Genomic DNA, 14587 nt, shown 5'->3' with positions numbered 1-14587 from the left:
CAATTGGGGAGGACCAACAGTTCAATCCTCTCGTGATGAGATCCGATGCACATTAGAAGGGGCTCCGTGCGGAAACGTATAGTACAGTCCAATCTTTCATTGTTTACACAATTGATGTAGAGGGGTCTGGCGAGACTGGTCACCGGGATGTTGAACTTGTTGACGAGAGAGGCTAAGATGAAATTTCCTGCAGATCCAGAGTCCAAGAAGGCCACAGCAGAGAAGGAGAAGGCAGAGGCAGACATCCGCACAGGCACAGTAAGACGTGGAGAAGCAGAGTAGACATCAAGGACTGTCTCACCTTTGTGCGGAGTCAGCGGACGTCTTTCCAGGCGGGGAGGACGGATAGGACAATCCTTCAGGAAGTGTTCGGTACTAGCACAGTACAGGCAGAGATTCTCCATGCGGCGTCGTGTCCTCTCTTGGGGTGTCAGGCGAGACCGGTCGACCTGCATAGCCTCCACGGCGGGAGGCACAGGAACAGATTGCAGGGGACCAGAGGAGAGAGGAGCCGGGGAGAAGAAACGCCTCGTGCGAACAGAGTCCATATCCTGGCGGAGCTCCTGACGCCGTTCGGAAAAACGCATGTCAATGCGAGTGGCAAGATGGATGAGTTCATGTAGGTTAGCAGGGATTTCTCGTGCGGCCAGAACATCTTTAATGTTGCTGGATAGGCCTTTTTTAAAGGTCGCGCAGAGTGCCTCATTATTCCAGGATAATTCTGAAGCAAGGGTACGGAACTGTACGGCATACTCGCCAACGGAAGAATTACCCTGGACCAGGTTCAACAGGGCAGTCTCAGCAGAAGAGGCTCGGGCAGGTTCCTCAAAGACACTTCGAATTTCCGAGAAGAGGGAGTGTACAGAGGCAGTGACGGGGTCATTGCGGTCCCAGAGCGGTGTGGCCCAAGCCAGGGCTTTTCCAGACAGCAGGCTGACTACGAAAGCCACCTTAGACCTTTCAGTGGGGAACTGGTCCGACATCATCTCCAAGTGTAATGAACATTGGGAAAGAAAGCCACGGCAAAACTTAGAGTCCCCATCAAATTTATCCGGCAAGGATAGTCGTATTCCAGAAGCGGCCACTCGCTGCGGAGGAGGTACAGGAGCTGGCGGAGGAGATGATTGCTGGAGCTGTGGTAGTAACTGTTGTAGCATAACAGTCAGTTGAGACAGCTGTTGGCCTTGTTGCGCAATCTGTTGTGACTGCTGGGCGACCACCGTGGTGAGGTCAGCGACAACTGGCAGAGGAACTTCAGCGGGATCCATGGCCGGATCTACTGTCACGATGCCGGCTGGCAGGTAGTGGATCCTCTGTGCCAGAGAGGGATTGGCGTGGACCGTGCTAGAGGATCGGTTCTAAGTCACTACTGGTTTTCACCAGAGCCCGCCGCAAAGCGGGATGGTCTTGCTGCGGCGGTAGTGACCAGGTCGTATCCCCTAGCAACGGCTCAACCTCTCTGGCTGCTGAAGATAGGCGCGGTACAAGGGAGTAGACAGAAGCAAGGTCGGACGTAGCAGAAGGTCGGGGCAGGCAGCAAGGATCGTAGTCAGGGGCAACGGCAGAAGGTCTGGAATCACAGGCAAGGAACACACAAGGAACGCTTTCACTGGCACTAGGGCAACAAGATCCGGCGAGGGAGTGAAGGGGAAGTGAGGTGATATAGGGAAGTGCACAGGTGTAAACACTAATTGGAACCACTGCACCAATCAGCGGTGCAGTGGCCCTTTAAATCGCAAAGACCCGGCGCGCGCGCGCCCTAGGGAGCGGGGCCGCGCGCGCCGGGACAGAACTGACGGGGAGCGAGTAAGGTACGGGAGCCGGGGTGCGCATCGCGAGCGGGCGCTACCCGCATCGCGAATCGCATCCCGGCCGGAGGTAGTAACGCAGCGCCCCGGGTCCGTGGAACCGACCGGGGCGCTGCAGTGAGGGAAGTGTAGCGAGCGCTCCGGGGAGGAGCGGGGACCCGGAGCGTTCGGCGTAACAACAATATTGTAAAAGTAAAGTAATGTTGGCAATCATTCTCATTCATTAGGGAATAACATAAATACTACTTCCCTAATACTGTTTTACAAAGTCACTCTGGGTAGCATACAACTAGTACAGGCATTGCAAACCCAGAATACTATGAATTACTTTATATACTGCTAGGGAGAGATGCGTCACTCAAGCCGGCCAGATGGGTAGCAGCCACAGGAACCTGCCTGAAGGACTAGTTACCCGAGTACCAACCGCACTTTTAAACTAGAATTACTCTGAAATGCCCAAGCGTCTCAGAGTAATTCGTAGTGTGCCGGTAATACGCTCCCTGTGCCTGTTTAATGCTGTCCGCAGTTTGGGCAGCATGAAACTGGTGACAGGTTCCCTTTAAATCAATCAATGATTTAAGAAATATAATATCATAAGAAATATAGTTATTAAAGTTATTACATTTCCATCAATAAATAAAGAAATATAGTATCATAATATAGTAGCACTGTCCTAAATATGTGAATCTCTGTACATCGGCATTAAGGCAGGCACAGACCTTTTCCATTGTTATCTTGGTGAATCCCAAAAATTTGCAGTTTCCTCCAGAATATGAACCATTCATATTCTGGAGGAAACATCAGAATATTTGGATTCACTAAGATAACAATGGGAAATGTCTGTGCCGGCCTAAATGCCGATGTACAGAGATTCACATACTTAGGAAAGTGCTACTATATTATGATACTATAGGGGAGATTCATTCAAACCTGATTAAAGGAAAAGTCGACTAGTTGCCCATAGCAACCAATCAGATTGCTTCTTTAATTTTTGAAAAGGCCTCTGAAAAACAGAAGAAGAAATCTGATTGGTTGCTATGGGCAACTGCTCAACTTTTCCTCACCACATATGTATCTCCATGTCTATTAATGTATTGATGGAAATTTTATTCTGAATGAAAGAAAATTTAGAAGTGAAAGTTGGACTGGACTTATGAAAACGTTTTGTGATTTCAGCATGCCCACCGGGCCACTGGGGTCCCAACTGTATTCACACCTGTAACTGCCATAATGGAGCCTTCTGCAGTGCGTATGATGGAGAGTGCAAGTGTTCTCCAGGGTGGACTGGACTGTACTGCACTCAAAGTATGATCTATCAACTATTACAATGTCACATTTCTATATTGTTACATTATTAGGAATAAATATTAGATTAATATTATGTGAATATGTATAACACACTGTAGAATTGTTGATAATGTGAAATCTGGCCCCTGAGGACGCTAATTTGATCATTTTGTAGTCTTAAGGTTTTAATGTGTTTTCCAGCACGTAGCTCTTTCAGGAAGCAGATTATGGGTTAGTTATAAGCCTATCACTCTTAAAATTCTTATGTAATAAGGATTCCAGCATTGCATTAAAACAATAAGAACTATAAGACTGGGTACACAGTGTTTTTCAGCCTCCATTCAGGAATGTATTGCCCGCAGGAAACTGCTTGCAATTTTTGCCCCATTGTTTTTTCATTTTATATACCACAGAATGAGGGAATTTCACTTATTCCAAGCATATTTCTTATGAAGGAGATTGGAAATGTAGGGTGCCAATTACCCCATTAAATGGAGCTAATCTGCATCCGTGACCACTCAAAGACCCAAAAGAGTCAAATACGTGACAGGAAGGCAAATATTCCCTTATAATTTCTGCCCTGTATTTCAGGGTATATTTTTCCAGTATCGGACAAATACTTCATGTGTATATAACTGTACATGTGTTCTTATTCACATGTATTAATAACATGAAAACATGGTAGCCAATAATGGACTGGGGATCATAGTACTATAAAAAGAAGCAGAGCGAAAAACATTAGTGTTCTAATGTGAGCTAACCAGCTTCAGTTTATCAATTTTTTTTTTCTATTCAACAATCCTCTAAAGGGAATGTGTCATCAGAAATGGACCTATTGTATAAATCAACTTCTTATGTTAGCTATATTTGTAAAGAATTTTTTCTAATTTTCCATTTTACTATCTATATTTTATAATAGTCCTAAAATCTTAAAGTTTCCATTCTGGAAACTAGGCTTTAAACTAAGCTGAGATTTCCTGTTCTGTACAGATCATTTCCCAGTAATGCCTTTCCACTAAGCATAGACAGGAGTACAGTGAAAGATAATACTAGATCCACCACCATTCACAGCAGAAATCAGCATCCCTCTACCTATACAATGATCTCTGAAAAGTTCACAGGGAATGCCCAGTAACATTTCCAATTCATCTGAATGGGACAGGGTCATTGTTGTATATGGTCCTGTCTGGAGCAGCAGAGCCCATGCTCAAACCTTGTCCAGAATTCCTCTTAACCATGAACATGCTGATCCCCTTTTCTAGTGATTGGTGAATGACCCATTGAGGAAATTGCCAGGGATCTACAGTATTTCTAATGACTATGCATTAATGCAGTAGTTCTAAAACCGGTTATGTGTGTTGTAATTAAACATACTGATATAATCATCATGCCTACAGGATGCCCGCTAGGTTACTTTGGAAAGGAGTGTTCTCGAGTTTGCCAATGTCAGAATGGTGCCGACTGTGACCACATAACTGGGCAATGTACATGTCGCACAGGATTTATGGGAAAACACTGTGAACAGAGTAAGATCTGTATTCTATCATACTTTTGGTTTACCATTACTCATAGCACCGATTTCCATCAATCTATTTATGCTCATGTGGATGTTATGTTTCCTGTCAGAATGCCCAGCAGGTTCGTATGGATACGGATGCCGACAGGTTTGTGATTGTGTTAATAATTCTACATGCGACCACATTACCGGAACCTGTTACTGCAGCCCGGGCTGGAAAGGTACAAGATGTGACCAAGGTGAGATTTTGTTATGAGATAAGGTCTTTGGAGATGCCATATTGTAATTGTCTGTTAAGCAGTAGTAAGGCTGGGCAGTGTCACATATGTCACAGTATATGTAAGTTGAACTTTTTTACTTAGTTACCTACTTTTGCTGAATAATGAAGTTACTTAACATTTGAGTAAGAAACCATATAATAAAATCCAATGTAATCCAATATAACTTCATTAGTTCTAGTTCAGAGATAGAACAATAGTAATATTTTACTGGATTAACTGCGACACTCATTGAAGTGTGTTATTAATAGTAAAATCTCAATAGACATAATATATGTGGACAAAGTAATTCTATTTTTGGTACAGCAAATTATTCATATTATAAAACAGCCATTTATGGTCTTCTGATGTCCTCAGCTGATGTCCTCTCTTATACAATTCACCCCCGCTCATCTATCTATGTGTGTTAATTTATTCCCTTCTCATTGCTTTTCCTTTCTAGCTGTAATGATAATTGTAGGAAACCTGAACAGCCTGACCCGCACAAGTGCTGCAATCCCTGCTGATACCTACCAGATTGGTGCCATTGCTGGCATCATTATCCTTGTCCTGGTTGTCCTCTTTCTGCTAGCCCTCTTTATCATCTATAGACAAAAACAAAAGGGCAAAGAGACAGCGATGCCATCTGTATCCTACACCCCCACTGTCCGAGTCCTCAGCACAGACTATACCATTGCAGGTATGTCTCTCAAACTCATTATGCTACTGAATTGATTTGTGAATAAAGATTTATTAAAGGGGTACTCCGGCCCTAAGACATCTTATCCCCAATCAGACAGCTGTCATGCCCCCTCCCATAGACTTGCATTGCGGGGGCGGGGCGTGACATCACACGGGTGCGGAGTCCTGATGTCACAATACTCCATCCCCGTAGTCGTGACCCGGCAGACTCGGAGGCTGCAGCGCTGCATGCAGCTCCCACAGGTGCATGTTGCATGCGAGATAGCGGGGGTCCCCAGTGGTGGGATCCCGCAATCAGACATCTTATCCCCTATCCTTTGGATAGGGGATAAGATGTCTTAGAGCCGGAGTACCCCTTTACGGCCATATCAGTGATGAGACATGTGTTAACATGGCCATAATATGGTGTCAATAGCATTTTATGGAGCCAAACCTCTGATTATATTCAGAATAAATATGATACAAAGAAAATAGTAACATTTTTACAGAACTGCTGGTGCGTTCACACATATAGGATCCTGCACAGATTTGATGCGCAGGATTTTGTAATTGCCGATTAGAATCTGTGCTCAGTAATTTAGTTTACATTGAGATATGCAGCAGACAATCCTGTGCATCAAATCCTGCGCATCAAATCTGCGTACGTGTGAATGTACCCCTATTCAGAATATCTCTCTTACCATGTGTAACATGGAAGCACTTACTTATCTGGGGGGGGGGGGGGGGGGGGGGAGACAGGTTGGATCATGAACATTATTATATAATAAGGGTGTGTTTGGTGCACTGTACTATGATGGGGGTGGTGTATATTTAATGTACTTGCTACTCTTTAAAGTGGTGAGCCGAGCTTCCGCCTGCAATTCAGGAACATGCATGTCAGCCACGAACGTTACCAGAAGATGAGGAACAGAGTAATGTTGGTTTGAAAGCACTAGAAATATTGTGAAGTAGACTATGATTTTTTTTCACACAGATACTCTGCCACACAACAATGTTGGAAATCCTAACAGCCAGTACTTCTCTAACCCAAGTTACCACACATTGAGTCAGTGCACATCAGGACCTCATCTCAGCAATATGGACAGAATGGTAGTTTCTAAGGTAAGACATCACATGTGAATTTTCATGGTTATTTTACTTAACCATCACAAGGGCAGATCCCATTTATATAGTTCTACCACATATACATTGGTCCCTCAGGTTACAATGGCCTCAGGTTACATTATTTTCAACAAACAATGGACTCTCTAACTTGAAACCATACTGAACATACTACTACGGACAGTCCAAATCTCAGAAACGTGTTAAAGAGTACCTGTCACTAAATAGACTTTTCTAAACTAACTGAGGCTAGCTCTGTAACTTACCTCTCTTCTTGCTCACATAGTGTGAGCTGCTGGCAGGAGGATGTGGGTGTATCATTGAAGCCTGCTGGGGGGACTGCTTCCGCCCTCACTTCGCTGAGGAGAGCAGGGGGGTGAGGTGGGAGAATGTATGCAAGTGAGCACGCTTTGCAGGGCCCTGCTTTTCCTCACTGCACAAAGCCCTGCTTGTCCTCAGTGCACAGAGCCTTACTTGTCCTCACTGCACAAAGCCTCGCTTGTCCTCAGTGTACAGAGCCCTGCTTGTCCCGAGTGTACAGAGCCCTGCTTGTCCTCAGTGCACAGAGCCCTACTTGTCCTCAGTGTACAGAGCCCTACTTGTCCTTACTGCACAGAGCCCTGTTTGTCCTCAGTGTACAGGGCCCTGCTTGTCCTCAGTGTACAGAGCCCTGCTTGTCCTCAATGCACAGAGCGCTGCTTGTCCTCAGTGTATAGAGCCCTGCATGTCCTCAGTGTACAGACCTGCTTGTCCTCAGTGTACAGAGCCTTGCTTGTCCTCAGTGTACAGAGCCCTACTTGTCCTCACTGCAGAGCCCTGCTTGTCCTCACTGCACAGAGCCCTGCTTGTCCTCACTGCACAAAGCCCTGCTTGTCCTCAGTGTACAGAGCCCTGCTTGTCCTCAGTGTACAGATACCTGCTTGTGCTCACTGCACAGAGCCCTGCTTGTACTCAGTGCACAGAGCCCTGCTTGTCCTCAGTGTACAGAGTCCTGCTTGTCCTCACTGCACAGAGCCCTGCTTGTCCTCAGTGTACAGATACCTGCTTGTCCTCACTGCAGAGCCCTGCTTGTCCTCACTGCACAAAGCCCTGCTTGTCCTCACTGCACAGAGCCCTGCTTGTTCTCAGTATACAGATACCTGCTTGTGCTCACTGCACAGAGCCCTGCTTGTACTCAGTGCACAGAGCCCTGCTTGTCCTCACTGCACAGAGCCCTGCTTGTCCTCAGTGTACAGGGCCCTGCTTGTCCCCAGTTTAAAGAGCCCTGCTTGTCCTCAATGCACAGATCGCTGCTTGTCCTCAGTGTACAGAGCCCTGCTTGTCCTCAGTGTACAGAGCCCTGCTTGTCCTCAGTGTACAGAGCCCTGCTTGTCCTCAGTGTACAGGGCCCCACTTGTCCTCAGTGTACAGAGCCCTGCGGGGTATGCGAGTGAGCGCAGCACTCCCACCTGTCTGATTCACAGGCGGGGAGCTGCGCTAAGCTTGTCACATGCTCAGCCAGCGCTCTGCGAAATCAATGCAAAAAGTAGACCCCTAGTGGCCACATTTTCAAAATGAAAATACACCTAAAAGGAAGTATTTAAAAAAAATTATAAAATCCTATTAGAAAGTTTTTCTATATACAATCAGCTATAACATATCAAAAAAATGTTTGATGAAAGGTACTCTTTAATGGCTGGAGGGTTTAGCCAATCAGAATGGGTGTTTTACTGTTAAAACGCCTATATAACTGAAGTGCATGCACCGATTGACGGACTAGTAGCATCTGTCTGCAGTACTACATGTCCTATAAAGCCCTTTACCTGTGCCAGGATGAGCTGACCCCATAGACACCAGGTGAGGGTGGCTTCAATTTGTTTTTTGGGTATGCTGTGCATACTGTACAGGACCTTGAAGAATCTGCTGCCTCTATTTATAAAGAGTTTTATAACAAATAGCAGCAATTTCTCACTTTTATGTGTATGAACTTGTTTTATCTGTAGTAGAAAGCTGCCTAATTTTCTTGAATCTTACTTTTTCTTATTTTGGATAACATTTTGGGGTTTCAGAACCAATTACCAGCTTTCCGTATAGTTTTGGTCTCAAAATACATTAGTTTCAACTTCGAATGGTCATCCTGGAACCAATTAATATTGTAACTTAAAGGGGTACTCCACTGATCAGCATTTGGGGGGGGGGTCATGAGGGGGCGGGGCTATGATGTCACAAGCTCCTGATGCCGGCTCCAGCTCCAGCGTTCTGAACAGTTCATTCCAAACGCTGAGCAGCAGAGTACCCCTTTAAGGATCCACTGTATTGCCTTTTATATTAATCCTCTACTTTATCTTCCCCACTTGTGTTCATTTATTCTTATTAATTGCATGTGAGGTTTTTAAAAACAATGGATGGTGAGTTATACTGCGCTCAGCCAATCACCGGCCGAAGCGGGACATTGCTGCAGCCGACAATACGCTGACCGCAGTATGACTCAGTGTCCCCAGGAAGCAGGAAGGAGACCAGCACTGGAGGACCAGGATGCCGATATCGGCCCAATGGGGGAACGTCGGAGGGTGAGTTAAAGTTTGTTTTTTTAGTTTTTGCAGCCTGGGCACAGGGCTAAAGGAAAAATTTTCACTACAGTTTTCCTTTAGGGTACGTTCACACGTACACAGAGTTGATCCACAGGATTTGATGCGCAGGATTTGATGTACAGGATTTTCTGCTGCAGATTTCAATGTAGACTGAATGACTGAGCACAGCTTCTAACCAGCAGTTACAAATCCTGCGCATCAAATCTGCGCAGGATCCTGTATGTGTGAACGTAACCTTAAGGTGCTTTGAGGCCACCTGACTACTGTGACAAAATGTCTGCTGTTAACCAGACCAAAAATCCTTGACAGTAGCATTGTGTCTACAAATACTGTACCATATTTTCCTCTTGAACGATGATCCAGCTAAAGCCCCTCTTATATGACCACTCTGGCACCCCAGTTTTAGTATCCTATTCTTCTAGCCTGAGGCGTAAAACATCACCCTGAACACACCATCCCCACTGTCAAACATGGTGGTGGCAGCATCATGGTTTGGGCCTGCTTTTATTCGACAGGGAAGATGGTTAAAATTGATGGGAAGATGGATGGAGCCAAATACAGGACCATTCTGGAAGAAAACCTGATGGAGTCTGCAAAAGACCTGAGACTGGGACGGAGATTTGTCTTTCAACAAGACAATGATCCAAAACATAAAGCAAAATCTACAATGGAATGGTTCACAAATAAACATATCCAGGTGTTAGAATGGCCAAGTCAAAGTCCAGACCTGAATCCAATCGAGAATCTGGGGAAAGAACTGAAAACTGCTGTTCACAAACGCTCTTCATCCAACCTCACTGAGCTCCAGCTGTTTTGCAAGGAGGAATGGGCAAAAATGTCAGTCTCTCGATGTGCAAAACTGATAGAAACACACCCCAAGCGACTTACAGCTGTAATCGCAGCAAAAGGTAGCGCTACAAAGTATTAACTTAAGGGGGCTGAATAATTTTGCACGCCCAATTTTTCAGTTTTTTATTTGTTAAAAAAGTTTGAAATATCCAATAAATTTCGTTCCACTTCATGATTGTGCCCCACTTGTTGTTGATTCTTCACAAAAAATTACAGTTTTATATCTTTAGGTTGGAAGCCTGAAATGTGGCAAAAGGTTGAAAAGTACAAGGGGGCCGAATACTTTCACTATGCACTGTATTTTATTGTATTGGATTTATATACACATATATTGGATCTATATATACACATCTATATATCACATAAAATATATTAATTTGTACTAAATAACCCTTTTGCATTTTTAAACAAATCAACACCTATAACTGTGACTGTCATTATTGCCTATTTATATATTAATAGGAGTAGAGGAGACTATCCTCAAAGGACTTTTCTGCCAATAAATCAATAATACCATTTCATTATTTAACACTTCTCTGTGGTCTGTTAATTTAGTTCTTCACAAGTACGTCAGGCTAATGCAATAACGCTAAGTAGGTTTCCACCCAAATATCACTTTATTGATGTTATTGATGGGATTGATTGATGCCATCATCTATTAATGCTTGGATGACAGCTCCTGGGGCCAGTGCTTTTATATTTGTGGACATAGTAATAGTAAAGTAGTGCAACTGATGTGCAATAAAATATTGTACAATTCTATTATTACATTTAGCATTTTCTTTTTTTATCTAGTCTAAAAGCAGCCAGCTCTTTGTAAACCTCAAGAGTTTGGATCCTGGAAAGAGATCACATACTATTGATTATACAGGAACTCTGCCTGCGGACTGGAAGCAAGCAGGATATCTGACTGAGCATGGTAAGGAGGCGCATTTTACATTAGCTCTATGTACATAGAATTTTGATCATTTACAAATAGGCTACAGGTTACATTTAACTATTTCAAAATCTTAATCCTTCCAGTACTTATCAGCTGATGTATACTCCACAGGAAGTTCTTTTCTTTTTGAATGCCTTTTCTGTCTGACCATAGTGCTGTCTGTCCAGAGCAGCAGTTTGCTATGGGGATTTGCTCCTGCACTGGACAGTTCCTGACATGGACAGAGGTGTCAGCAGAGAGCACTGAAGTCAGACAGAAAATAAATTCAAAAAGAAAAGAACTTTCTGTGGAGCATACAGCAGCTGATAAGTACTGGAAGGATTAAGATTTTTGAATAGAAGTAACTTACAAATCTGTGTAACGTTCTGGCACCAGTTTTGAAAATCTATTTTTCCACTGGAGTACCCCTTTAACTTCCCTCAGGCTTTGAAATTTAGAGTTGAAAGAAGGTGAGCAGATTCAATGAAACTGTTGGGTCATGTGACTTCAGAAATCACAAAGAGAAAACACACACTGGTAGGGCTTTACTGCAGATATGACCCGAAGGAATTGTGTTGGAGAAGGAGGTCACTTCACTGGCACCGCACTAGAGAGGCACAAGGACTGCCGCTTCCCTCATGCACTTGTGTATAAGAACCAAGACACAACATTATTTGTTTTAAATGCTTTCCATAGATAGGTCAACTGCAGAGTACCTCTTTTCTACAAGTAGAAAACCTAGTAACTGCAGAATACACAAAAAATATATATAGTTTTGCCTCTTTATCTGTTTTGACTTCTGCATGCTTACTATTAATCAGATGACTATTGTTTCCTAAATATATCTACTGCAGACACTAGGACCCAGCAAACAGAACAGTATAGAGCTCAGCTATCAGACCTATTACAAGTATTAGGATTTTGTTAAGGGTACTCGTGCATATAGCAGTTATGCTGAGGTATTTACTGCATGGTCAAGAACCGTGAAGTATACATGAACAGCATAAAAAAGCCATGTGCTTTACCTGTTATTTTAGTGAAACCAAAGCATCAGCAGTAAGCCATGTGCAACTTTTGCCATGCGGTTCTCTGTGCAACAATTACCGTATTTTTCGCCGTATAAGACGCACTTTTTCATCCCCAAAACTGAGGGGAGGAAAGTTGGTGCGTCTTATACAGCGAATACACACCTATAGGGTCTGTCCCTGCGGCCACCAATGGCCGGGACCCGCGGCTAATACAGGACATCACCGATCGCGATGATGCCCTGTATTAACCCTTCAGAAGCGGCGATCAAAGCTGACCGCCGCATCTGAAGCGAAAGTGACACTAACCCGGCTGCTCAGTCGGGCTGTTCGGGACCACTGCGGTGAAATCGTGGAATCCCGAACAGCTTACAGGACACTGGGAGGGACCTTACCTGCCTCCTCAGTGTCTGCTCCGTGCCGGGATCCCCTGCATGGCCGGCACTCTCCTTCGACGTCATCACGTCGTCGCGCACGCCGTCCCATCATCCAATAGGAGCGGCGTGCACAGCAACATGATGACAGCGACGGAGAGCGTGGATACCAGTGCAGAAGACGTCCGGAGCGTCGGGGACGCGGCAACAGCGATGGAGCGACATCCAGGGCAGCGGTGACGGGTCTGGAGTGGCCGGGACACGTGTGTATTACCTCCTATACCAGTGGTCTTCAACCTGCGGACCTCCAGCCGTTGGCTGTCCGGGCATGCTGGGAGTTGTAGTTTTGCAACATCTGGAGGTCCGCAGGTTGAAGATCACTGTTGGGTTCAGAATCTTTTCTTTTTCTAGATTTTGCACCTTTAAAATTGGGTGCGTCTTATATGCCAGTGCGTCCTATAGGGCAAAAAATACGGTACTGTGTTGCAACTGCTTCCTGCATGGGCACCCTTACTACATTTGCGTTAGTTTGATGTTATTGATAGCCGTTGAAGTGAGGCACGTGATCCCGCGCACTTCATCCGGCTTTAACTCTCAATTGTAGCCGATCTCATGAGTTAAAACCGATGCAATCTCAACTTTTGACATTTCTACGCATCATGTCAAAAGTTGTTTTTAATGTCAGTAATGCTTTAATATTCAGGTTTTATTCATGAGACTATTAAGCTTGTTAATAGTCTAAAATTTTGAAATCTCATTTGAATCTCATATATTTGTGTGAATTACCCTATGGAATGTTGTATGTGTCCTCCGAATGACATTTTAGGCCATTAGCACATCCATTAAAAGTAAACTATACTATTACAGTATAAGACACTATTTATCAAGCATACTCCTCCATGCCTTTGTGATTTCTATTTTTCCCAGGTCTTTTGAAGAGTTCTGCATATAGCATTAGCAGCTGTTCATTGAGCAGTACTGAAAATCCATATGCAACCATCAAGGATCCGCCAGTTCTTCTACCAAAACACACCGAGTGTGGATACGTGGAGATGAAGTCACCAGCACGCAGAGACTCTGCCTATGCAGAGATAAGTAATACCAGTCTGGCCACTAAAAATGTGTATGAAGTCGGTAAGTGTTTCTTCAGTTCCTAAATTTATTTCCCTTCACATGGAAGAAACAAAAAAACAAAAAAATGAATACTGTATAATAATGTATTACTTCTCTGAAGAGACAGTGTCCCTATGGATAAATAGGTCATGTCCCCATTAATTGTTGGACTCCAATCAATAACTGTAAAAAAAAAAAAATGGCTTTCTTATCTAGAAATTACCGCAGGGTATACAACAACAAATATCTTTTTATTCTATCCCCACAAAATATATGCAGTACTAGGATATAGGCCAGTGGGCACTTGTGTCTCCCATATACACTCAAAGGGGGACATGTATCATTATTTGTGTATGGTAGAAGCAGTTTACCCCTTTTCCCGAATTCTAAATTATGCGCAGAAGCGCTAAATTTATCAATCAAGCGCAATGAGCTTCATAAATTGCGGGTAAATATAGTGATCTCCTCAATCCACTCTTTGGAAAATAGAATCGATGATTTAGAGCATCTTGCTACGTTAAGTCCAAGATGGCTTATATTTGCACACAAAAAAACAGCTCTTGTGGCAAAATTTTTGGTGTAAAAAAAAAAAGTACGCAGTTAATAAAACCATGTGTACTATAGATGTCACTCCAAGGTACCCTGATTCAGCCACATCTGGAGGACAAAAAAGGTCTTGCGCAAAATTTTGCGCAAAAAAATACACACAAAACAGGGGTAAAATCTTTGATACATGTCCCCCAAATAGTCCAAATAACCCTTTTGGCTGTGTCTTTGTAATGAGACAACTGATCTGTTACCTACATCCTGAATTTTACATATTTGTACAGCTCTATATTCATGGAGTCGCATGGATTTGGTGCTTTTCATACAACCATTAACATTCGAATATAATGCTCCTAGGGATCTTTATCTTACCCAGCAGAATGTTTGCTGTGAAATACAATAGATGAGTGTTTTAGGGAAAGGAGGCCAGCAATTATTTTAGATAGTTACATTATTGTTGCTTTTTATTGCAGCACATTATTTTTCAAGGCCACCTAAAATGGTAAGGCACTTTTGGATG

General features: G+C 43.8%; 1 protein-coding gene across 2 annotated transcripts in view; it reads left to right on the top strand.

Annotated features, from left to right (window-relative positions):
• Positions 1 to 14587, top strand: part of MEGF10 (multiple EGF like domains 10) — a 128063-nt gene that overhangs the window by 105422 nt on the left and 8054 nt on the right. The window contains exons 17-24 of one of the 2 annotated variants that reach the window (XM_056537300.1): positions 2985 to 3113; positions 4493 to 4621; positions 4722 to 4850; positions 5332 to 5568; positions 6544 to 6671; positions 10886 to 11009; positions 13336 to 13542; positions 14541 to 14569. In XM_056537300.1, the coding sequence (XP_056393275.1) occupies positions 2985 to 3113; positions 4493 to 4621; positions 4722 to 4850; positions 5332 to 5568; positions 6544 to 6671; positions 10886 to 11009; positions 13336 to 13542; positions 14541 to 14569 (1112 nt within the window). The remainder of the gene's footprint in view (positions 1 to 2984; positions 3114 to 4492; positions 4622 to 4721; positions 4851 to 5331; positions 5569 to 6543; positions 6672 to 10885; positions 11010 to 13335; positions 13543 to 14540; positions 14570 to 14587) is intronic. The other variant, XM_056537299.1, reaches the window with a different exon arrangement.

The sequence above is a fragment of the Hyla sarda genome, chromosome 1, assembly GCF_029499605.1.
Source record: "Hyla sarda isolate aHylSar1 chromosome 1, aHylSar1.hap1, whole genome shotgun sequence".
Classification (NCBI taxonomy): domain Eukaryota; kingdom Metazoa; phylum Chordata; class Amphibia; order Anura; family Hylidae; genus Hyla; species Hyla sarda.
The sequence above is the reverse complement of the archived record's forward strand: the minus strand, read 5'-3'. Positions and strand labels throughout refer to the sequence as shown.